The following is a 26,868-nucleotide window of genomic DNA, read 5'->3' as shown; positions in this document are numbered from 1 at the left end:
GCTTTTCTGCGTCTTGTTTTTGGATGCTTTAATGTTTAAATCGACAAGCGGTAAGGCTTAAAAATACGTAAAAAAGATAAGCTTTCATGACGATGCGCAGCAGTGGTCCGTCAACTGTCCTGAGCATCTTTTTAGGCTGGCCTCAGCCAGGCGGTTATATAAAATATTAAGGTGAAAGTCATCATAGCTTGCTTAGTATAGACCCAGCTCCCAAACCAACTTTGAGAATAGATTAACGGCTATACTTTTTTTTATCGCCCGATAATAGTCTCACGTTAATGCAGCATGTTAACGCCGATACCGGCCCACCACTGATTATACATATATATATATATTTCTTTTTTTTTGTCTAGCGGCAACAAAATACATTATTTTGGACATTGAAAATACATATTCTGAATAAAAGATATATTTAGACATTGTATATAAAATAATGTAAATATATAAATCTTCTTTTATTTTACATCAATATTTAAAAACATTTAAAATAATATTTTGCCAAATGACAAACTTTCATTTACACTTCACTGCATATAAAAGCCATGCCACGACATGTTTGTACATATGTAAATTTTCTTCAACAACCTTTTTAATGTGGTAAAATGTGAAATGCCTCAGTGCCAGCTGAGGTCAAATACATATTAATGGTGATTGATTCTGCCTTCTATTCCAATGTTTTCTTTGCGATCACAGATTTAAAAAAGAATGGACGAGTCAAAGCATTAGTGTGAGGAAATAATTATTTAAAATGCACTGCAAGACAATTAGGTACCGAGCAGCATGTACATGAAAACAGCTGGAACATAGATTGACCAATGCAACAACAACAACAACAACAACAATAACAATAATAATAATAATAATAATAATAATAATAATAATAATAATAATAATAATAATACATTAAATAAATATATATTTTTTTTTTAAATCAGCATTTTCTCACAGTGAATAATGCAATTCCTCAGCCAACGTTCAATATTATTGCAGTCTTCTATCTGAGCTCAAAGCATCCTTGATTGAAAAGCACTTTGTAGTACAGAGGACATGGTGAGACAGTTAATGATGCCAGAGAAGTCATGAAGGTTTTAAATTCAAGATAAACTGAAAAAGCCCTGATCTACTGAGCCTTTTAATCTCATTTCCAAATGGGGATCTAGTGCCACCACTTTCCAAAGCTTAAGAGAATTGCCCATGTGATTTTGTCATATAGGAACAAATCCTTTTCAGACTGTCGGATAAGCTATGCAAGTCGAAAAACCAAGAAAAAAGGGAGAGAACAAAGAAGATGGAACACTTATTACATTTTGTGTGTATATATATTCACACATATTCACATATCATATGAAAACTTTGAGATTTGGTTTGGTCCTCACACGTTGTTACATGGTGTGACCCATCAAATATTATTTAAAAAAATTAATTAATAAAAGTGATTATATTATTGTATTTTACTTGATAATTAACTAAATAATAAAGGGTGATAATACTATTTTATTTAAAAATAAAAAGGGAGTATTAAATACAAATACAATTATTTTATAGTAAACTTAAAAATAATATTTCTTATTATTTTTATAATTTATTTAATTTGAACCTTTATTATTATTATTATTATTTGTATTTATTTTTTTCAAACTTAAATTCAGCGAGCTTTTATTTTGGCGGGTTGCTGACAAGTAAGTATATGCACTTTCGGGTTTAGTGCTGATGATTGTAGAGTTTCAGTAAATTAAATGTCACAGTTTTGCATTGCTTCGAAAACGTTAGCAGGTAGCCTGAATTTACATTTAGATGTTTAGATAAAGATCATAAAGATTTATGCCTTAAGTTTGAATAGAGATCTTATACAGTACAGTTTGTGGATTTAAAATAGTAATTAACAGATGACAACCATATCATTAAGCAAATGCATGCTCTGAACTAATTTACACAGCGCATTTCTTATTTTGATCGCTCATGTGGACCCTGCGAACCAATTATGTGCAACCCTGTATATATATATATATATATATATATATATATATATATATATATATATATATATATATATATATATATATATATATATATATATATATATATATATATATATATTAGGGCTGTCAAAAATAGCGCGTTAACGGCGTTAATTAGTTGGTTGTCGTTAATTACGTCAAATTTTTTAACGCATTTCACGCATGCGCAGTGTGACAAATTATTCAGGTTAGGAAAGTCTCGTCGATCTCTGAATTCTCAAGATAGTAAAAAACTGCGGCGAGCGCCGCAACAAAAACACAGAAGAAGCTTAAGGTTTTACCCCATTTACTCTCAAATACATTCATGCCAAGCTCGATAAACAGAGACGACTTTGGTAGTTGATACGCTGGAGCTTCTTCTTCCTGTTATAGCAGTGATCCTCAAATCTGGCTCGCGAGTTTCATGCAGAGTTTAGCGCAGACTCCAATTAAACACACCTGCCTGTGATTTACTTATGATCCTAAAGACACTGATTAGCAAACTCATGCGTGTTTGATTAGGGTTAGAGCTAAACTTCGCAGGAAAGTGGATCTCGCGAGCCAGATTTGAGGATCACTGTGTTATAGCGTCCTGTGTTTCACACTGCGCATGCGCAGAACGCCTACATGCAATGCAGCGAAAATTACAGCTGTTTGGAAAAGCATATGCATTTTTACTTGGTTTTACTGGCACTTGAAGCCTTCAGAACGTGAAAATATCGATCCTAAAGTATTGTGGCAGAGCAAATGAACACCTCCCAAAAACAAGAGTGCCCAGAGTGCTGCTTATGTGATTGTGGCGCATGTTTGTGTTTCTGAGGTCATTCTTTCGAGTTTTTCTATGCATAATTTCATAGATATGTGGCTATATTTAACCAATGGTTCACCTAAAACTCTTACACTTTCTGTAGTTAAATGGCATGGTTTGATATAGTGCTCAGGTAAATTTGATCTAAGTAAATTTTAAACTTTTGAAATTCAGAAAAAAAGAACCACATATTGATGAATCAATACATGAAAATTATGTATCTGTGTCCTGTTATTTATCTTTTGGTATGCATTTCAGAAAAAAAATGGTTAGGATTCAGGTGTAGTTGCAAATAGTGATTAATCATGATTAATCCACTGAAAATTCTGATTAATTTGATTAAAAAATTTAATCATTTGACAGCCCTAATATATATATATATATATATATATATATATAGAGAGAGAGAGAGAGAGAGAGAGAGAGAGAGAGAGAGACAGAGAGAGACCCCCCAAAAATTACAATAAAATTAAATAAATACATAAAAATCAGTTGAATCAAGATAAAAGATCTGATAAAAACAGCTGTAATAGAGTTCTAAACATGAAACCATAGACATATTGTTGATTATATATATATATAATACAGACATACATGTATTCGTAAGGCTGAAATCTAACATGAACAGTTCCTATAGAAACAACTGATCTCACACACACACACACACACAGAAAGAGAGAGAGAGAGAGAGAGAGAGAGAGAGAGAGAGAGGGAGAGAGAATTCAATTCAACATTATGGGCTGAATTGTGCCAGTGTGGAAGACTGATATGCTTTGTTTCTTGACACTATGCAGAAAATCACGAGGGATCAAAGTTGCTGGCATACTTTCCAAAAGTCCATTGATAGAATATGCAAAAAAAAAAAAAAAAATCACCGTGATAATAAAACAACATATTTACATTATTGATATGCCTAAAAGTTGTGCACTGCATGCTGACTGTTAAAACAAAGCAATCAGCAAATCAGTGTAATTACCAAGCTTAAATTAAATTTCAGAAGTTTAAACCAAACCAATTTTCAAAGAGCCAAAACTACAGCAACAATTATTTGTACTAATGACACTACATTTAATTAATGACAAAGTTAACGTTGCCTTTGTGGTAAGTTTAGAAATAGAAATTTCTTGGGATTAAATATGCCAATGGTGAGCCTGAATTTTACAGTCATATTAGAAATCTTGCTTTAGGGACTGTAGCTTTCTATATTAACATGGCCAAGTACTCCTGTTGGCCTTAATTGTCCCTCTATAGCATTTAGTCACATAGATGGATACAGTACTTTAAACCCACCTTTTGATCCTAGGAGGAAAAGAAAAAGAAGAAAAAAAAAAAAAAAAAAAAAAAAACCTGGTGTTTCCTTCCTGCTGCGCATCTGGATCACTCCCACCGAGTTTGCACTCAGGAGACCTTTGCCAAGTATTGACTAGGAACTCAGAAGTGCTTAACAGCCAGAACATGATAGGAGACAGAACAGCTTTTGGGGAGATTGTGAGCTGGCTGTCAAAGAGAGATGGAATGCATCAGTAAGAAACAGAGAACTCTAACTCTAGTGGATGACCTCAACTTAAACTTGCTCTCAGCAGTGGGGTTATACTGTAATACTTTTATATATATATATATATATATACATACATACATACATACATACATACATACATACATATATATATATATATATATATATATATATATACATACATACATACATACATACATACATACATACATACATATATATATATATATATATATATATACTGAAACACTTTTGAAATACTTTTTTATTTTATTTCATACACAATCTGAAAATGCACCCCACCTCCTTAACTAGGATAATTTCAAACATTTGAAATAATAGCAAACAGTAATATATTATTAATATAATTCATAGTAAAATTAATAGTAAAATCGGTGTAATATTTTGTAAAATATTACTACTACCACTAATAATTATTATTTTAAATATTAACGATGCTATCATTCTCTCTGTATATATGGTAACACTTTAGTATAGGGACCAATTCCCATTAACTATTATGCTCATTATGCATGCCTATCAATAACATACTGGCTGTTTATTAGTACTACTAACTATTAATAATCACCAAATTAGTAGTTTATTTACGCAAAAGTTGTAGTTAATGGAGTATATATATATTAACTGTTTTGAAATGTACAGTACAGTACTGAATGTCTTTATTTATTTATTTATCTAAAAATACATATGTAAAATAATTGGTGGGAAGAAATAATAATGGTAGATTTTCAATCTAATTTAAAAATAATTATTCATGCAGAGTTTTGCATTTAACCGGCATTGCTATTCTGATATTATATACTACTAACACATACATTCACATAGTTCATTCACATAGAGACAGCTACTGTACCAGCATCTGTCAGCAACATCATAAAGTCTCTGTTGAACATGCCTGGCTGGCTCACTTAGATCTAGAGAGGAGCCAATTTGTTTTTCACATGGACTGCTGGATGGACGACGGGCACCCCTCTGTGTCCCACAAAAGCACTCAACACCTAGTGTGCTGGAGGGAAAGGAACTAATTAATCACATCATCATTTAGCGATTATCAGAGTATTTCCAAACTAGTGCACTGTTCCTCTCCCCAGGAGTGCCATACATCAGCTAGACAGAGCAGATCGGAACGAGTCTGCTCATGCAGACTGCAATATTAAAACACAGAAGCAGCAGTGGCACTGCTGTCCTCAGACAAGGTGTTAATTGATTGGGAGGGGGAGGGGTGAGGCCCTCTGGGGGGCCCATTCTGAGCTCTTATGATGGGACAGACTGAAGCAGCATTTTTATAGTCATCTTTTAATTACAAAACATCAAGCTACGGGCTTAACAGAAGGGTATGATATGATTAAGAAGAGCAGGATGAAATTAGAGTTCAAATTTCTGTAAAATATTGAGAAGGCCAAAACATCTGTTTCATTAACAGCAGGTTTGCTGCTGTCCGTCCAGCTTTACTTGAAGGAAATATAAGTGCTCGCAAGGAAGCAAAATAATATATGAAAATAGAGATGACAGAAGAGATCAATCAATCACAATTCAGTATGCAAATACAAGTAAGAAAGAAGACTCAGCAGAATTTAGTGGTGCAATGTCCTCATCTGTCGATCATTTCGTGACTCCTCCCCCTCATCAATTCATGTCAATCTACACTGACCTATGAAAACCCCACCCAAATTATGTTTTGGCTTTAATGCATGCTTGCAAATTTTATAAGAAAACATGCTAATGTAATTCCTTTGATTTTGCAGCTACATCGCCCTTGTCTTTACAATTTATTTTCTTTAGCCTCTAATGATTATAACAAGACACAGAAACTCATTAAATTACTGTGCAACCTACTTTTTAAATATCTACAAATATGATTCATTTTATATTTGCATAAAATAAACATACAAATACATTCACATTAGTAAGAGATGTATTCTTTAGGACAAAATAAAAAAATTACATCAGATTGAAAATAACACATAACTTTGTTACCTTTAAAATTATCATTGTATGCTAGTCAGCAGTGCACTACACTGTAACCCTTTTTGATCTGGCAACCCTGATTTTGCTCCTATGATTTTTCCACACTGAATACAAAAAAGCATGGAGACCACTGACTGTCAAGTTCAGCTGCAGTTTGTTTGGTTTATTTAAAATATATACATATATTCAGTCAGGGTTTTAACACTGCACATCATCTGCACACTAAAAAGTAGAATAACAAGTCTTTCACTAATTGAAAGAACTGTTAAGTTGGTAAAAAAAAAAAAAAAAAAAAAACACAAGACAAACAGAATGAAACATGGCACCCATTGTCACTCAGTATTCAGAAAATACAGTCAAAAATAGACAGGAACAGATATCTAATAAGGCTCATGTTCGACATGTACCTGCACAAACCCTGATTCACATGTTTATAACCATGAGCATGAGATCATGAATGAAGTGAGTGTCAGAAAGATGGATGAGACCAGTGCCGTCGCTAGTGGAGTGAAAGGTGGTGATGATTATGGAGGCCCACGGCCCCCGGCAATCTCAACCAACTGATGCTAAAGGACACTTAAGACAGTAAACGGGTTGCGCATCATTACAAAAGTGTATCATTTTCACATGTTTTTAGGGCCTAACAGATTAAACATTCAAAAGAGTTAAAATCATTCAAACACAAGACACGGAAGAACTCGACAGAGTACTCATGCACCGTGTTTGAGCCGTGTATTGAACCCCGAAATTGGCCTCTTCTTGCTCTTGTAATTATAAATACATACAAAATTATGTAAAAATACCCGTCTTGGAGATTTTCCTTGAAAAAAACTGCCGGTTATGTCTAAAGTAAAAGTATGCAGTGGAGAAAGAAATTGGATGTGTATCATTATAATAGATTATTTGCCTCTTAAAGTGACCACGCCTAATTTCCTAGCTCCTCCCGGTGTCCTTAATGTTAGCCCAAAATAAAAAAAAACAAAAAACAATTCATTCTGTTCTTGACGGAATTACTTTGTAGTTTTAACAAGAATTAATCCACAGTCAAACCAAGAATTATTCAGACACCAGATACTTCATACAGTGGACTAACAGTAAAATAATAATAATAACAAAAAAGGGACCAAAAATCATCCAGACACTTTGACTTAAGTGTTTTTTCTTTTATTGGTAATGCGACCTTTTTAGACCACAGACTGAACAAAAATAAGCATTGCCTGGTAATTAGTCAACAAAGTATCGATAGCTGCGTAAATATTGTCATACGAACGATTGTCTGAATTGTTGGTTGATTGTAACACATTACATACTGTACCTTTCTATCAAAGTTATCTGACATTATCAAGATGAATTTGTTATGACACAGTTTAACTCTGAGTTCTTGTCATATTTTATTACCATTTTCTAAATTATAGCAAATAAACTGTGATAATGCGAGAAATGTTGAAGGTGTCTGAATAAATTTTAAGTTTGACTGTATATTTAATTTTTACAATAAAGACTATGCAGTGCTATTTTACATTTGATTATTCGGGTTTTGTCCCTGGACACATAATAATTGTGTAAACAGCATAAATAAATAAATAGAAATAGACTTTCAAACAGGGCCTAGTGGTACAACCTGCTCTGGGCCCCTGCAAACCCCAGCTACGGCCCTGGATGAGACACAGCACTTTTCATAAACCCTGGCTGAAACAATCTTCCCATCAGCAGGGCCAGCCAAACACACTAATCACGGCGCATGCCAGACTGAGAAATCAAACACTTTAAGCGTACCTCAGCCAGATGGTGAGTGAAATCAGAGCCCCTGGCTCATTTCATGGCTGCTTAACAGCCACAAGTGAGGACGAGAGAGTGAGTGTGACGTAAACGAAAAAAGAAATGGAAGAAACTAATACTATTTTTGACATAAACATAAACTCCTTCGGTAGACAAGGAAGCCCTTAACTTATAAAAGTAAATGCCTTTTCTTTTCTTTTTTTTTTCTTCTTTTTTTGAAATTGAGAACAAGAGTTTGTTCTCTTTTCAAATTGGTATAAACATTGTAAAGTTAATGGCGATACAGGCATCAAAATGGCTTTTTTAATCTCTGTTTTGAATCTATCTTAGTATGTATACCATTAAACAGAGAAGTCTGCATCAATCCAGAGATAACAAGGCAAGTAAAAAAAAAATTGATCTGTCAGACCAATAATAAAAATATGTAATTCTTCTAAAGTCTTAGGAAAATTACTAAAAAAAATAATAATAATACAACATTGAATTAATAAATGAATTCTCTTCATTTGGGGGATTTTCTAAAATTTTTACTGCTCTATACGTTTGTTTAATTTGTTTTTATTATTATTATTATTATTATTATTTTATTCATAATCCTAAAAATAAGACAGAAATTGACAACTCACCACACAGCCAGTGGAGTCCAATTTGCGATCAGAGATGCAACGGAAATTTCGGCTGCAGCCTCCATTGTCTTTGGAGCAGTCGCGCACTGGGCCAAAAGAGTCGAGCAGCACTTCCAGACTGTCAAAGGATGAAGAAATCATCAGCTCCTCCCTGATGAACAATGACGCAAAGAAAACTCAGTTAGTAATGGCAGGTCAGTAATGCAAACAACCTCTAGCATCTTTAGCTGTCATTAGGACAATATGTGAGTATAATCTGTTTGTTTATTATATTATATTCACTCTATCCAATACATAAAAATGTCAGGATCTGGATATCAAAGAGGCAAGTAATGTAAAGCTGAAAGTGTCTATTGTGTCTTCTCTACACTACCATAAATCCAGTTAAAAGGAAAAGCTTTGCAAAGCTGCAAAAGTAAACAACAGCACTGATGGCTAAACCTTTAACAGATGAACTCCATTGCTCTGCCCTTGGTTTTAGCTGTGTGGCTGGAAAATTGTATTGGGTTATATTTATTTATTTTTTCCCCTTTCAAGAGCACTAGAAACATCCAAATATTTATCATTACTATGAAACATGAATGGGCAGTGGTCATGATGTAGGAGCAAACCAGTGACCTTTTATTGTCTAATATATTTTAAGAGTGTGAAATCACCAGGCTGCTGGAGAAGTGGAGTGCTGTGATAAATGGATTCATAGTTCTGCTACTGTGATTTCGGCTTCAAGACAGAAATACTGCCTTTACGTTCCGAGTTTAGTTTTTTCCTATTTTTCTGTCATGAAGTGGCCGATGAATCCTGTCTTAAAGCCAAGTGGATACACGTCTGTCAGTGTTTAAAAAAATATGCAAATGACAATCGAAGTGCATGCATGAATATAAAAAGAGAAACCGAAAGACAGAGGAAAAAAAGGAATTAGAAGCTATACTTTAAGATCATGCATTTAGGCATGTCCTGAAAACATAAAAAAAAGACAAGAAAATATTGTCAGGTTTCCTCTCTCACCAATCTTAGCAATATACTAGTAATACAAGAGAAAGCAGACCTTTTAAAGCCATGATGTTATGGTCGTTAAGGGAAGATGTTATCGTAATAAGGAAGAATATATAATGACTCCCGTTCCACGGTAATGAGGGCACTTTGAACAAATTGAGACAAATCTACCTCTGTGAACAAAGTATCTCAATTGGCAGGGCTTAGAACAGAAAGTCTGTGGAATATCTAATTAGTAGCTTAACTCCAAATACAAAGCAAGCATTTTCAGACTAGAGACTGAAATGTGTAGCCTGTTCTTTTCAACAGCAGCAAGAAGTAATTAAAATGAACCTTCATTTAAGACTGTAATAAAGAAGGCCATCCAAGTAATAGAAGATTCACTCTGTGACAAATGTGATACATAATACTTTTTAATCAAAAGCTAATAAACTAATCAGTCATTATCTTTGATATAGTCCTAAAACCTTCAGTGTAACTGGAGACGATGGAGTCAGCTTTGCATAATAATAATAATAATCATAATAACAGGTTAATTTTACTTTTGTATAACAGCTCAATAAACAAGAAGATAATATTGAGGATATAACATTTTAAACACAATATTGCTTTGTCCGTTTTTCCTCCACCAACAAAAATAGTTCCAAAGTCAGAGCAGAGCTGCTTTGCCTAAATAAATCAATAATTTTAAATGAATTGGTTGAGTGAATAATTCAATGATTCATTTGTTTCTATAGTAAATGTTTCAATGTTACTAATGAAACATTACATTAAATGAATCAATGAGGAGTGTAAGATAATTTTACTCATACAGCAGTTGCGATTGAGATGATGGTGGCGCTAATGTGGTGAGTGCAATAATGTAACGACCACATTTAATAGACATGGCTGTTATTTGAAAGATTAAGTTTAAATTAATTAACAGTATAAATACAAAAACGGATGCATATACTTCTGTTCTATCTAGGTTCAGAGCCTTCTTATTGACTATCTTGCTTCAGAAGGAAGAAGAAATGGAAGAGATGCTTTGAAAGTGTAAGTATGGCACTCAAAACTGTGAAAAGAGACCACAGCTAATGCTACATAAACATTGTCACTGTCTCCTCTCCACCAGTAAGCTGGTGTGTGGTGGGTGTTCTGGAGCAATATGGCTGCCGTTGCATCATCCAGGTGGATGCTGCACACTGGTGGTGGAAGAGGAGACTCCCCCTGACTAAAGCGCTTTGAGTGCCTAGAAAAGCGCTATATAAATGTATAGAGTTATTATTATTATTATCCCCCAGGTTCGCAGGCCAGTCTCAGGCTTAAATGCATTTTCAAGCTATCTTAACTGAAAATATCTTGTTCTGACACATCTTAAAATATGTCGGTGCCATTGTCGTGTCTCAGGATGCACACCAGTAAAGTGCTTAAGGCATTTTTATAGAAGTAATTTAAATATCCTAATTTAACCAAGGCCTAGTCCTGTCTTAAGCTAAGCCCTGTCTGTATAACCCTGTCTCTATTTTCAAACATGGAAGTTATACAAGAACGGAACAATGTCGTCGTTCCCATACATTTAAATTACTTTATGCTCTAAAATGGACACTTACAGTATGCCACCTCACAGCAAAACTCCAGATCAGCTGTATGTCACGTGGGTTAAATGGGACCTGTTCTGAAGAGGATCACTTTATTGACAGGCAATCTGCACAATTAAATGGAAACCCTTAAGTCAGATGCCCCTATAAAGGTTAACATTTTTGCTCTTCACAGATAAATTGTCAATGGCAAGCTTGACATAACCCACATTACCACTCATTTTTACAGTACACCAGGTATGTATGTAAGTGCATTCATCCCATGATGTATTTGCCATAATTACAAGATTTGAAAACTTGAAAAAATTATGAATGTCCTTGTAGAACTCATAATTACCAACTTTAATTTGGGAATTTTCTGAGAGCTTCTATTTGTACCACATGACCACTGTACCTGACTGCGACAGATTAATTTAGGCATTGATAGTGTTGCCATAGAAACGCACAGTTCTCGGTCCAAGGACATGAACAGCTCTAAGTAGAACACGGTGTGAAAGCAGCATATATGATCTTGAGTATCTGACAACAACATTATCTAACTGACTTGATAATGTCTTTATCGATCTGTTTTTTTCTCTGTTAGGATGCAGCTGCCAAGACAGATTCCAGTAAGAATTCTCAGTGTTGATCAAGCAAGTCCACATCTAACCCATCTAGAGTTGGAATCATCTTGGAAGAAAACTTTGTAATGGATAAACCAACCGATCTCAGGCCTTCTGTATTTTTTTCAAATTTCTCCAATTTTTTTTCAGACTGTTTTATGCCCTGCACCTGGGCTAAGTGTTTGAAAAGCACTATATATTTTATTCAGCAGGTAATGCTCAACCTTGTAAATGCTGAGTTAGCACCTTAAATTCAGTACTGCCAATATTGTGAACTCAGAGAGGAAATAAAACCGTGTAGTTTTAATGCCGTTGTTGTGATTCTGAGAAAAAAAAAAAAAGTTTTGTTGTGCTTTTAAATTAACATTTGGAATTGAATTAAAATAAAACAGAAAACTGCATGAATGTTCCTTTATTTGTTAGGTTTTTTTCTGAATTTTCTAGTTTAACAAATTGGAAAAATAAAAAAAAAACTGATGTATATTTAACATGGAAATTATAATTTTTTTCATTCATCCAATTAAAAAAATAAATATAGTAATGATTCACATCTTTTTTACTTTAGCCAATGAAAAATAAATAACTTCATTGTCTATGAAAACTATAAAAAATGTATTTCTTAAATGAGACTATTTGTTTTGTTTAAATCTATATATTTTTGTTAAGATCAAAAATTGAATTTCAATTAACTGACTTTCTTCAACAAGAAAAAATATACTTTGTGTCAGGTTTTATAAAATAGTTTGTTGCACTTTGTTTTACAGTACGTGTACTAACATGTACTTATAGTGTACTTACAGTGTATTTATCTAAGAAAGTTCTGGTAACACAAGGTAACTATATGGGGTAGGGTTAGGTTTAGGGGTAGGTTCAAAGTTAGTACCTAGTTATTACATAGTTATTGTAATTACTATAATAAGTACATAGTATGTACATGAGGAAAAGGACTGTAAAATAAAGTACATGGAAAATATTGTTTAGGATTTATTTTGTATATTATATTAATATTAATTAAATATTGTTATTTATTTTTATTGGGTCATGTTAAAAAATATAGATGTGAATCATTACCCTAATATTTTTTTTAATTGGATGAATGAAAAAAAATAAAAATAAAAATGCATGTGCATGTTGACACCCATTGGTGCAACTAAACAATTAGCCAGAGTGATATTCTGTCAGTTGATGGACTTTACATCAACTGTACAGTACATTAGTGTGTCAGTTGTGTCATTGAATAAATGAATACATACATTGTACATCTAGGAGACACACTGAAACTGATTCATAACATCTGAACTTTAGCTTCCGTCGAATTTAATATTGTGTTTTTGTTTTATTCAAACAATACTTGGCAGCCCCCTGTGGTCTTACTGCAGACCACCTATGGTCACAGAACCCTGGTGAACAATCCTTCTGAAACATAAATCCAATGACATTCTAAACATCTCCTTTATGGAAACCAATACATAGTCTACTCTACACTATATTCTCTCTAAACTGATTGTTCTGTGTTGTTCCAAGATTACTTTTCCTTGGATCAGATTATGCTGCTGGGAGTAAAAGCACTGCACTGGTTCAGTTGCACAACGGTAGTGAAATGTGTTTGCTGTGCTTAAAATGAACAAATATTTACTGTGTGATGTACAAAGTCGACAGCTATGGTAATGTTCCAAACAAGCAGACTCTGGCTAGCTTGGGGAATTGCAGTCCACAGACATTCAAAATATCATAAAAACGTGTTATTATACTAATATTTAATTCTCTAAGGAATAATTACAGCTTTAACAGTGGTCGAAGATCATCAGAGCAAGTAATGATGCTTTAAATACAGAATTTCCCTCTACTTTCACAAGTAGCCTATGCCAAGTCAATAAATTCTAGTCAGCGAAATTATTCTCATATTAATGTTGGTTCTAAGGTTGTAAATGCCCTTTCTTTTTTTAGGGTTAATGATACCCCTTTGGGTTTTACACATATGACTCAATTAAATAGTCCTTAAATGGGATAGTTCACACAAAAATGAAAATGATTTAATCAATTACTTTCATTAGTTCATCTAATATTACTCCAGATAGGGTTAGGGATACTTCTTATATATCCTGCAGAAGAAAGTAAATGATGACATTTTCATATTTGGGTGAACTGTACCTTTAAAGATCAGGCAGTACATTATCTCTGTGATGTTTATTAACATGGTAAGAGTTACTTCGAAATATTCCAGTGCTCTGAAAAACATTTGGAACTGAGGCAATATTCAGCAAGCCCAGGGACAGGGGACCACATGGCCTGCCAAATTTTTGTACGGTGGACCCTGCAAAGCTAGCCACTCTGCGGGAGATCAGTAGGACACACTTAGAAGACCATTCAAAGGAATAAAATGTAAGATTTCACTTTTTAGCCACATATATTATGTATAAATAACAAATAAACACCTCCATGAACATGTCTTTCAAAAAAATAAATAAATAAATAAATGAAAGGAAAGACAATAACAAATATATATATATATATATAAAAAATATATATGTATGCAATTACATTATGCAAGTGTGTGTGTGTGTGTGTGTGTGTGTGTGTTATGGACAGTAAGTTAAGACTGAAATTACTAACTAGATTCAACTTTAACAACAAGGTCTCTTCTAATTAACATCAGACAGTGATTTATTTTATTTTTTTCTGAGGATAACGGCAGCGTGTTTTATGGGTTATTTCCAACTTTATGAACAAAACCATATCTATAATTGAATTTCCAAAAGTAACTTTTCCATTTTACTGCCTTTAAGGCCCTGAGCACTGAAATATTTAAAAGTTCCTTTAAGCACCAGCTACCATGATAATTCAGTGAGAGACTAATCACAAGATTAATCAATTTTGGGTTAAAAACAAATTAATCAAATCAGCATGTGCCCTTTGGCAATGCATTCAAAGCCCCTGCAAAGTCTGGATAATGTCAAGCCACATCAATTTTGCGGGTTTACGAAAATAAATAAATAAACACAAAAATACAAGTCACCTCGTTTGGTCGGAAATTTTAACGAGTTGCAGTTCAATAAAGGGGCTCAGTGGAATCATCTACTAATAAATCATCCTCATATTTGACAACTTGCAAGAAGTGTCACCCAAACATTACATTTTACATTTACATGTATGTATTTACCAGACACAAAAACGACTTACAGTGCATTTAGGCTACACATTTTTTTTTTTTTTTTAATCGGTATGTGTGTTCCCAGGGAATTGAACCCACAAACTTTTGGGCAGTGCTCTACCACTGAGCCACAGGAACACAATAATAATCAAATGATAATGTCATGTTTAGTGGCTTAATTACATCAATAGATGCTACACAATTATATTCAATACTGAAAATAAGAATCTCAACAGGATTTCTGAAGAACTAAAAAGTACAGGACAACATAACTGACACAACTGGAACTTGACAAGTGTTTTAGAGCCTTATTTAACTCACAAAGCCTTTAACTAGGCTTACGTTAGCAGTTACAGACATTGAAAACACAGAGGCTACTTTAAAGTCTGGAACAACTGAACAGGCATGTTGCTGTAATTTACTGTAATTTCCCAGTCAACTTAAAGACACCCAAGACATCCTAGATCAGTAATCTTTTCTTTGTTATGCTCAGTTGCCAAGAGGTTTTCTAGAGCAGCTTTTCTCAACTTGTGTGTTTCATTGTGAAAGTGAATATACTTTGTCTGGCCTTCAAAAAAGAGGACACAACTAGAATTTAGTAGTATTCATATGAGTGCAATGCATTTTATGGAGGACTGTTTCCCAATCATGGGAGTAGACTACTATGTTCTGACTCACAGACTGTATGTTTACATATTTAAACTGTTGATGATTCAAACCCGAGTTTTGAGCAGAGTAGAGTTGTGCTTGTTGTTTGTCATTTCTCTGATTACAAATGCAGACATGTTTTTATATTTCTTTTTAGCAACATCATATGCAGTGTTGGGAGTAACGCGTTACAAAAGTAATGCATTACAGTAATTTATTACTTTTTCCTGTAACGCAGTAGTGTAAGGCATTGCTAATTAATTTTCAGTAATATTTTACTCTGTACATTTTCAGCAAAGCGTGCGTTACTACAAAAAAAAAAAAAAAACACTTTGCGAGACCGTGAGATTTCATTAATCTCCCTCTTGTTGGTGTAACTTTGTTATTGCGTGACATAGTCCAGTGAAGGCGGGTTTTACAGGAGTGGCGCGAGGCATGATTTCTGCCCCTGCTGTGCTCGCGAGTCGCGCTTGCCAGTGGAAAAGCGGCTAATGAAGATGGCAGAAGACGACTGTACATTCACGAGGTGGTAAGCAGTTAGGCTATGTTTAGCCTATATGTTCAATTCTGTGGACTAAAATGACTGAGGCTAAGGGGTTGGTCCTCCAATTGCACTTTATACTTGAGAAAGCACAGCCTAAGCTATGTTCATCATGTGCACTTTGTGCATGACAGTTTTGTGTTGTGAACCTCTTGAGAATATAGTAAAACAAATGTGCATCTTGTCATGGCATTAGAGTTTACTTATGTTGTGTCTTATATTAATACACCCAAGCTATTCACGGATATTGCCAGATAATAATTTTACCTCTACCATATTTTTAACAGACTTTAATCATTTGTGATCTTGTCTGTCATCCTTTTCTTGTCTTGAGCCTTCACTTTGCCAATTATATGCTATATTGTTAGTAGCCTGGATAGCCCACAGTCATTATGGAACATCAAATTGCCTTCTACTGGATGTAAAATGCTCTGTATTACATTTTGCCATTTTAGAATTTTAAGTTCTACCTTGTAGTTATTTTTGTGAAGGTAACTCAAAAGTAATACAGGAGTAATGTAATGTATTACAATTCTGAGACAGTAATATTGTAAGGTAAAGTATTACATTTAAATAACAGTAATAAGTAATCTATACTGTATTACAGTTTGGAAGTAACTTGCACAACACTGATCATATGACCCCTTTAACAGCTTGTGTTAGTACTGTATATTTACCATGGCAACTCTTTTCTTTTCATAACCCAAAAATACCATGTTTGTGTCATTTTGTATATGTTTAAACGACTGTGGTGGCTCAAACCAAAGTCCCTTTAAGGCAAGTCATGTCACTCTGTGGAAAAGCAAGTGCAGTACCTATCACTTTGAACAGGGAAACGTCAAATTTTCCAAAACTGTTCACTATGCTTTATACTAATTTTATATTTGAAATCACCAATGAAATATGACAATAACTGTGTCATAAATGTTTTTTTCTTTTGCTCAAATAGCGTTTTTTTAGGCTAGACCTGCGCAGTCCTGAGCCCAAGTCTCAGAGTGCTTACAGTTTCTATAGCGACCGTAACTTCTAACGGCAGCTGCAGTGACGTGCTGCCTTTACCGATTAGCGATTGTCTCTTTCATTCAGAAGCAGGGGCGGGTCTACGTGTTGGCCAGAGCTGGCACCGGCCCCTCTGAAATTTGGCTGACCACCCCAGGTGCCCCCCTACCAGATGTTTTGCCATAGGCTTTGTTTTTAGTAAATTTCTAACTACATCTGGTGGTGGCGGATCCTGGCGATTTCTATAGAGTGATCTTAATGACAATGTCGAGGGCGCATAATATTACGCGATCAATGTAATGCGCTAGCACGAATCTCCACTCACAAGAAGATTTCATTCACTCACACAAAACTGGACGTGTGCTTTTACATATATATTGTTCTTTAATGAATTGACACTGCTCTCACTCAGATATTATGTATACTCTCAAATTTTGTTCTCACATCACTGAAGACCAGAGGATTATTTTTTTTCTTTCTTTTTTTCTAATTCATGTGAAGCTTAGTCTTTTCTCACTAAATGGAAGTTTATTTATTTTATTAATACTTATTCTAGTTAAGTGCTTAAATTGTAAATGTGCATTTATTAAATTATTTCATTTGAAATTCTATTTTGTTGTTTTTGCATATAGTTATGCAATAAAAGTGTATCAACCAGACTGCAGAAATAATCACTGAGGGTGCTTCTGAAATTAATGAGGGTGCTCTAGTCTTAATACACATTTTCACATATTTTCACCTGTCAAACTATCAAACACTTCTACTTCGAGAGAGAATCTCACATAAATATGCAGATTTCATTCCTGAAAGTTTGCAAAATGTGTGTGGCTAAAAAACAAAGTTCTACATTTTAAATGGATTGCCTAGAAAGCTTGCAAAGAGCACTCTTAATAACCACTAAAAAGCTGTCACTCTATGTTCATTGAGATCTTACAAAGTTCTGTTACAAATTATTTCACACTGCACAATTAATATAGCCTATTATATATTACTAACATCATGTATACACTCTGCCATCATCCCTATGGTAAGTGGGTCACGGCTTGATGACCATGGGGAAGCATGGATTCCTGGAGTGTATAGTTGATTTTTTTTTTTTTTTTTTTTGCAAAGTTTATTTACTTTAAATATTGTGAAACCAGAATGAGGGAGTGTTTTCTAGCAATGTCTGGCAGAAAACACATTTATGTATCATTGACTATGACCATTCCTTGTGAAATATGGCATGAAGGAATAATATTGAGAAAAAACACATACGGCTCAACTTAATTTAAGTAATGAATTCAGTCAATAGCATCCACAGAGGAAGAAGTGACCCTTTGCTAAGCTCTGCCCACCTTGGTTACTGTTACTCTCTCAAATAAGCTTTAAAGCACATATTTTTACATGAAAAGTGCAGTTTTAACAGTGGTTAAAATTCATTGAGAAAAAGACACTTGAAGACAGACAGAGGTTATGTGAACTGATGATCATACAGCATATTAACTGTGGTGCAGAACAAATGATTTACTGTCGTCCTTAATTTGGCCAGAATCAATGCGTAATTTAATTTAATTTAATTTGATTGTATAGCTTGGATCAAATTCAGTTGTTGATACTGATGTTATGCAACATGCGTTTCTTACGATTTATTTAAAGATTTGGAAAAATTCTAAATTTATGTACAATTCCATTTAAAACGTTCTAAACACCCTGGAACTTCAAAGATTAATAAAAACATGTATGATAAAATGGTTACTGTTTTTCCCAGAAATATTCATGCTAGTGTGCTGTGGCAAGCTTTATGCATGTACTTGAGCTCTTATTATGCTATGTATGCGATTGAAGTCTAATTATAATGATTTAAATGGTTATTAATAAACATGTGACTATTGCTTCAAATGAACGACTACTAGTTGATCAAAAAAATCCTTAGTCGAGGGCAGCCCTACAGACTATTAACTAATGCATTTCAACATGTCATCATGCTCAGCTATTCTTCTCTGAAACCAGCTAAGATTGAAAATGTCATCTTCTACAGTACCTGACATCCACTGCATCCTCCATGACAGTCATATCTGTCTTGCACTTGGCAGAGGGGTTTATGGCCAGCTCAGCAGGAGGAATGACAAAGCTTTTGCTAAGTGGCAGCCACATGCCTTCTCCAAGTGTGTACGTGAATCTGAAACACAGAAAGGCAAAGTGAATATTTCAGAAACCTCTCACCATGTTACCAAAAAATAAAAAATAAAAAAATACATCATTCAGTCTGTTACAGGCTGCATTGTGAGACAAGACAGTTGGCATTAGGATGACAGTAGTTTTACAATTTAGAAAAAAAATAAATAAATAAATAAACTAAAAGTTTATCTCTCCAGGAACCATGAGGGTTCAATTGAAATTATTGATAGGAATCTAAAAATAGTGGTGTCAAGTGTAACAACGAGAATCACATTTGAAAAATACACATTATTGTTCATATACACAAAAAAAATAAAATAAATAACAACAACAAAAAAAACATACATCCTCATGAGAGACTCCCACATGTATGTAATTAATTTTCCTAAAAATCCATCTAAAGGTTTTGACTGATTGTTGATGGAAAAAATAGATGCTCTTCTTCCCTGCAAAATCAAAAGTAAGCACATTTTTCAGTTGGACCCTCACTCTGGAACGGTAGTACATTTTAAAGCTTCAGTCATTACTGGAATGCTTATCTGACCTTGAAAACTCCCCCCACCCCCTGGTTTTAGTGCTGAGAGACGTCCAGGCAGATAAGATCAACTTGTGGGTGGATATCCATAGAGAACTACAAAAACAAAGCAACTGAGCATAGTAAAATAATGCTCAAAACAGAAGGTCCAAAGAGTTTGTTGGAGTAATTGAAAACTGGCACATCTACAAGCTAGCTGTTGTACTGCATTCAATTCACTTTAAAATCCTGAGGTTTTGACTTGGTGTCATTACACTCAATCAATAACCACAGTTTTGTCCAGCATTGCTTGGACTGCATGCAATGGAAAAAGTCTCTAAGACAAAAGTATTTAATTTTGTTTTCTTCTTCTTTTTTTTTTTTTTTTTTCTGTGGAGAATAGCCAATGTATAATTGAATGGTTAATTGATTCAGTCGCTCGCTGATCCATTCCTTCATTGCTTTCCCCCTGTAAACTCAACTATCATTTTATTCCACTCATGCACCTCAAGTAAGCTGCATGCACATGAGCTAAACAATCACCCCAGTAATTCTATTTGCATAAAATGCATTACGCAAACAAAAATACTGCCTGATAACATTACTGGAAGCACTTTTAGCTTTCCAGAATGATGCACTTTTATAAAAAAAAAAAAAAAAAAAAAAAAAAAAAAAACACTTGTTACACTGACATTATTCATCCAAATGTTGTCCAAACTGGGCTAACTGAGGCAAACCGCTTTATAATTACCAATTTTGCTAATTTGTTAAGGATTTATGAGCTCCCAGTGTGCATTGCGGCATGAATAAATTATATGGTTACTGTCATAGGAGTATTGTTTTACTATTTGCTGACTTTATTTTTGCTGCTGTTGCTATTTATGTACACTATTGTTCAAAAGTTTAGGATCAATATGATTTTTTACATTTAACAATTCTGAAAAAAGGCATTTCCGCTCACCAAGGCTGCATTTATTAAAATAAATAAATAAATACATAAATAATAATAATAATAATAATAATAATAATAATAATAATAATGCAAGTAAACATATTCGAAACATAGCCATACATTGTAAAAAGTAATAAGGTGAATTTTTTTTATATAATTTAAAATGACTATACATTTTTATATATTTTAAAATGTTAATTCCTGTGAAGGCAAATCTGAATTTTCAGAAGTCATTCCTCAATGTCACACGATCCTTCAGAAATCATATAATTATCTGGTGTGCAAGAAAATTTTCTTTTTATTATCAATGACAAAAAAGTTTCATATTTTGACGGAAACTAGATTATATATTAGGGCCGGGACTTTAACGCGTTAATTGAGATTAATTAATTACACAAAAAATAACGCGTTAATTAAGATTAATTAGTTACAGAAAAAAATTCCCGCATATTTAAGAACTTATTTTTGCACCGCGGAACGTTTCTCACTGGATGAGTTTCGCCGGACCGATTATACTGGAGCACCAACTAGCGTTCGCTTATCAACGCAGCACATGATCGAACCTCAAGTATCACCTCAACGCAAAACATATAGCAGCTAGCGTGGACTTTACATTTTATGTTGAACTATGTATTATTTTGTTGGTGCAACAGTTTATGTTACACTCTTTATTGTTTTGGCCAAGGTTATTGAGAGTTGGACTTAGTATGTTATGGCCTCTGAAGCAACAGATAGATGTTTTCTAATAGTCAGTGTTTCCAATGTTCTGAATGTAATTGACAGTATTGTGTTTTACTTAAAAAACACTTTACAGAAGGTTCCAGCACCTATAAGCTTCCTGAATTTCTGAAATTTACTATTTCTAAATTGTTTCTAAATATGCTATTGCTACACTTAATGGCAAAAATTGCACTGGTCTGCTAGACTTGGTTGAACAAAAATAAACAATATTTTCTTGCTTAAGCTTATGTATTCAGTCATTATTCAATGGTATACTATAAATCCATGTGAAAAAAAAAATTACTTCGCACTGTTCTCAGATCAAATACTTATATGCGATTAAAATGCGATTAATTTCGATTAATTAATTACAAAGCCTCTAATTAATTAGATTAATTTTTTTTATCGAGTCCCGGCCCTATTATATATCTATATTTTTTTAGGGTTCTTTGAATAGAAATATTATAAACTGAGTTAATTACAAACACTTTTGATCAATGTTTTGTTACCTTACTGAATAAAAGTAATTATTTCTGTCAAAAAAAGAATCACATGCTGAACAAAACAAACCCTGAATTCTAAAAAAGAGAAAAGCAGCTATAACCCTCAGATTAGCCTCCTCTTGTGTACTAAATGGCTCTCCATCTACTGCTGTTTAATACACTGCAATAAATTGCTTTTCTTGATCACAGTTAAGTCTATACAAGCCACTACCAACCACCTAATTTATTTATTTTCCTAAAATAGTTTCAAATGCAGGTTCTTTAATTGTAGTTGTGCTCTCACAGTTTATGCATGGCTAACAGTAACAGATGCTGGACGAGGCAAAATATAATCAATCCATTTATTAACTGGCTTGTTTAATTCACATTTTAAACCTCACAGAAAGCAATGCACCAACACTGATATTCTTCAGTGAATAATTATCAATTTCATATTTAACATGTTGAAATATTATCTAATATTTAAATAATGGCTTTTCAAAAACATTTAACATAACAGCATATGTATATCAAAATAAACTAGATAAAAAAGTTCGTCAAGACAAACTTTAAGTTGGCTTGAGAAAGCCTGACCAGAAAGTTTGAAAAGTTTAGAAAGTTTAGAAAGTTTAGAAAGTTTGAAAAGTTTGAAAAGTTTGAAAAGTTTGAAAATGTGAAAAGTTTAAAAGTTTAAAAATATTTAAAAGTTTAAGAAGTATAAAAATGACAGTGATTAACATATTGCTAGCATTACAAGCAAGTGACTACCATGTGACAAGCATGTACTAAGCATGATTAGCATGTTGCTAGCATGATTTTAGCATGATTAGCATTACTACTAGCATGTTGCTAACATGATTTTAGCATGATTAGCATGTTGCTAGCATGATTTTAGCATGATTAGCATGTTGCTAGCATGATTTTAGCATGATTAGTATGCGACTAGCATGTTGCTAGCATGATTTTAGCATGATTAGCATGTTGCTAGCATGATTTTAGCATGATTAGCATGCGACTAGCATGTTGCTAGCATGATTTTAGCATGATTAGCATGTTGCTAGCATATCTCTAGCATGACTAGCATGTTGCTAGCATGATTTTAGCATGATTAGCATTACTACTAGCATGTTGCTAACATGATTTTAGCATGATTAGCATGTTGCTAGCATTATTTTAGCATGATTAGCATGTTGCTAGCATGTTTTTAGCATGATTAGCATGCGACTAGCATGTTGCTAGCATGATTAGCATGTTGCTAGCATGATTTTAGCATGATTAGCATGCGACTAGCATGTTGCTAACATGATTTTAGCATGAGTAGCATGTTGCTAGCATGATTAGCATGCGACTAGCATGTTGCTAGCATGATTTTAGCATGATTAGCATGTTGCTAGCATGATTTTAGCATGATTAGCATGTTGCTAGCATGATTTTAGCATGATTACCATGCGACTAGCATGTTGCTAGCATGATTTCAGCATGATTAGCATGTTGCTAGCATGTCTCTAGCATGACTAGCATGCGACTAGCATGTTGCTAGCATGATTTTAGCATGATTAGCATGTTGCTATTATGATTTTAGCATGATTAGCATGCGACTAGCATGTTGCTAGCATGATTTTAGCATGATTAGCATGCGACTAGCATGTTGCTAGCATGATTTTAGCATGATTAGCATGCGACTAGCATGTTGCTAGCATGATTTTAGCATGATTAGCATGTTGCTAGCATGATTTTAGCATGATTAGCATGTTGCTAGCATGATTTTAGCATGATTAGCATGCGACTAGCATGTTGCTAACATGATTTTAGCATGATTAGCATGTTGCTAGCATGATTTTAGCATGATTAGCATGCGACTAGCATGTTGCTAGCATGATTTTAGCATGATTAGCATGTTGCTAGCATGATTTTAGCATGATTAGCAGGCGACTAGCATGTTGTTAGCATGATTTTAGCATGATTAGCATGTTGCTAGCATGATTTTAGCATGATTTTAGCATGATTAGCATGCGACTAGCATGATTTTAGCATGATTAGCATGTTGCTAGCATGATTTTAGCATGATTAGCATGTTGCTAGCATGATTTTAGCATGATTAGCATGCGACTAGCATGTTGCTAGCATGATTTTTAGCATGACTAGCATGTTGTTAGGATAGATAGATAGATAGATAGATAGATAGATAGATAGATAAGTTTGAATAGATAGATAGATAGATAGATAGATAGATAGATAGATAGATAGATAGATAGATAGATAGATAGATAGATAGATAGATAGATAGATAGATAGATGAGTTTGAATATAGATAGATAGATAGATGAGTTTGAATATAGATAGATAGATAGATGAGTTTGAATATAGATAGATAGATAGATAGATAGATAGATAGATAGATAGATAGATAGATAGATAGATAGATAGATAGATAGATGAGTTTGATGATAGATAGATAGATAGATAGATAGATAGATAGATTAGTTTTAATATAGATAGATAAGTTTGATAGATAGATAGATAGATAGATAGATAGATAGATAGATAGATAGATAGATAGATAGATAGATAGATAGATAGATAGATAGATAGATAGATAGATAGATAGATAGATTAGTTTTAATATAGATAGATAGATGAGTTTGAATATAGATAGATAGATAGATAGATAGATGAGTTTGATTATAGATAGATGAGTTTGATTATAGATAGATAGATAGATTAGTTTTAATATAGATAGATGAGTTTGATAGATAGATAGATAGATAGATAGATAGATAGATAGATAGATAGATAGATAGATAGATAGATAGATAGATAGATAGATAGATAGATAGAGTTTGAATATAGATAGATAGATGAGTTTGAATGAGTTTGAATGGGTTAGTAATAGTACATAGGTTAGTCTGATTGAGTCTAATGGGCTTCAGTGTGTTTAGATTTGAATTTTTGACAGTTGGAGTTCACGGAATGTTCAGATGAGCAGAGGCTTTTCAATGCAAGTCTATGGGATTTTTATGATTTTTAATCTTCAGTTTTATGAAAAGTATAAGTCCGATCAGTCTAAAAAGATATAGCAACTAACTTCAGATCAGTCTGAAGAGCTGGGCTGAGTTTGGAGTTTGTAGAGTTAAAGCTCTAGGAGGAGTAGCAGTCAACAGTTTTAGTCTCAGAAGAATAATAATAACTAGAATTAAAAGTTAGTGAACTAACTTTGATGTTGGCTTGGCCATCTTGGCCATGGGGCAAAAGAGCCACAGTACTTGTGTGCCCAACATTCTTGAGTTGCCCTGCTGCAAAAAAATAAAAATAATAATACCATAAAAAAATACACCTGCAACAGTCTTTTTCCATGGTCCCTTGCTGTTTTCTTTTTTTAATAAAAAGCCTAGGCTATGATAACAGCTACGACAGGGTTATCTAGCAGAATGCGAAATAAGTCATGCAAAAACCATAATCTCCTAAATACCATTCAATGTAATCTTATTTTAATAGTACTGACAACATATTTTAAGTTATCACACATTACTGAAAAATTAAAGAAGGGACACTATATATAGTATACTTTGGCGAGTCAAGAGCTAAACAAAAAGTCCTGTTTCATTACAAAATACTGTAACTTTTATAAACTTTATACTATCACCACAAAATTTTAATTAATATTTATTATAAAATAAATATTTCATAAAACTGAAACTTAAATATATTATTTCTATAGGCTATACAAAACAGAAAAGAAAAAAGACTAAATAATAAAGCTGAATAAGCTGATCTATAGCATGTTAAATGGTGGTTGCCTGTCTATGAATGGTACAGCCCTCTAAGCTCACAGAAGTGGTTTGACCCAAGTCCTCAGCAGCCAATAAAATTGACCTCTTCAAACTGATTTTTAACGTGTACTTCACGTGTATTTCACGTGTATTTCAACATGAAATACATGTTAAATACCCGCTGATTTTTCACGTGTAAACAACATGTATTTAACATGTTAAACAATATTGGATATAATATCGGAGTAATATAGTATTTTAAGAAGCTATTAAAAAATATATAAATGACTTTACCATGTTGTGCAGTGCCGATAAATAAATAATATTAAATACGTGTTGTCTACGCATGAAATACACGTATTTAACGTGTTGTTGACGCGTTAAAATTCACGTGTATTTGACCCTCTTGGCCTTCCATACACATTAAACGTGAAAAAAGGACATCGCGTTGTTTTGATATGGATTACTTTATCACAGAATATTTGTTCGGGAGCACTTGTTTGGTTTAAAAGTAGACATGTCAAGTTTTCTATAGATATATCTCTCATGTCTCTTCGTTGAGTATTCATGGAGTTACAGTTCATTTTAATGTCGTGTTTGTAAATGAAGATCAGCGCAGACCAAGGCTGCAGACAGCACACCTTGTTTGTTATCTTTATTTTATAAGTGCCCAAAGTTTTGTTGTTATTATGTTTGTATCCAAAAAAAGTAGACCCTTTACAGAGACACGTTAAAATTCACGTCTATTTGAACCTCTTGGCCTTCCATACACATTAGACGTGAAAAATGGACATCGCGTTGTTTTGATATGGATTACTTTATCACAGAATATTTGTTCGGCAGCACTTGTTTTGTTTAAAAGTAGACATGTCAAGCTTTCTATAGATATATCTCTCATGTCTCTTCGTTGAATATTCATGGAGTTACAGTTCATTTTAATGACGTGTTTGTTAATGAAGATCAGCGCAGACCAAGGCTGCACCTTGTTTGTTATATTTATTTTATAAGTGCACAAAGTTTTGTTGTTATTATGTTTGTATC

General features: G+C 33.5%; 1 protein-coding gene across 3 annotated transcripts in view; it reads right to left on the bottom strand.

Moving 5' to 3' along the window:
• Nucleotides 1-26,868, bottom strand: part of astn1 (astrotactin 1) — a 259,446-nt gene that overhangs the window by 124,279 nt on the left and 108,299 nt on the right. For all 3 annotated transcript variants that reach the window (XM_026205809.1, XM_026205810.1, XM_026205811.1), the window contains 2 exons: nt 19,253-19,390; nt 8,716-8,866 (listed from right to left, as the gene is read on the bottom strand). In XM_026205809.1, the coding sequence (XP_026061594.1) occupies nt 8,716-8,866; nt 19,253-19,390 (289 nt within the window). The remainder of the gene's footprint in view (nt 1-8,715; nt 8,867-19,252; nt 19,391-26,868) is intronic.

The sequence above is a fragment of the Carassius auratus genome, chromosome 27 (genome assembly GCF_003368295.1).
Source record: "Carassius auratus strain Wakin chromosome 27, ASM336829v1, whole genome shotgun sequence".
In the NCBI taxonomy this organism is placed as follows: Eukaryota; Metazoa; Chordata; class Actinopteri; order Cypriniformes; family Cyprinidae; genus Carassius; species Carassius auratus.
This window is presented reverse-complemented; position numbering and strand designations above follow the sequence as displayed.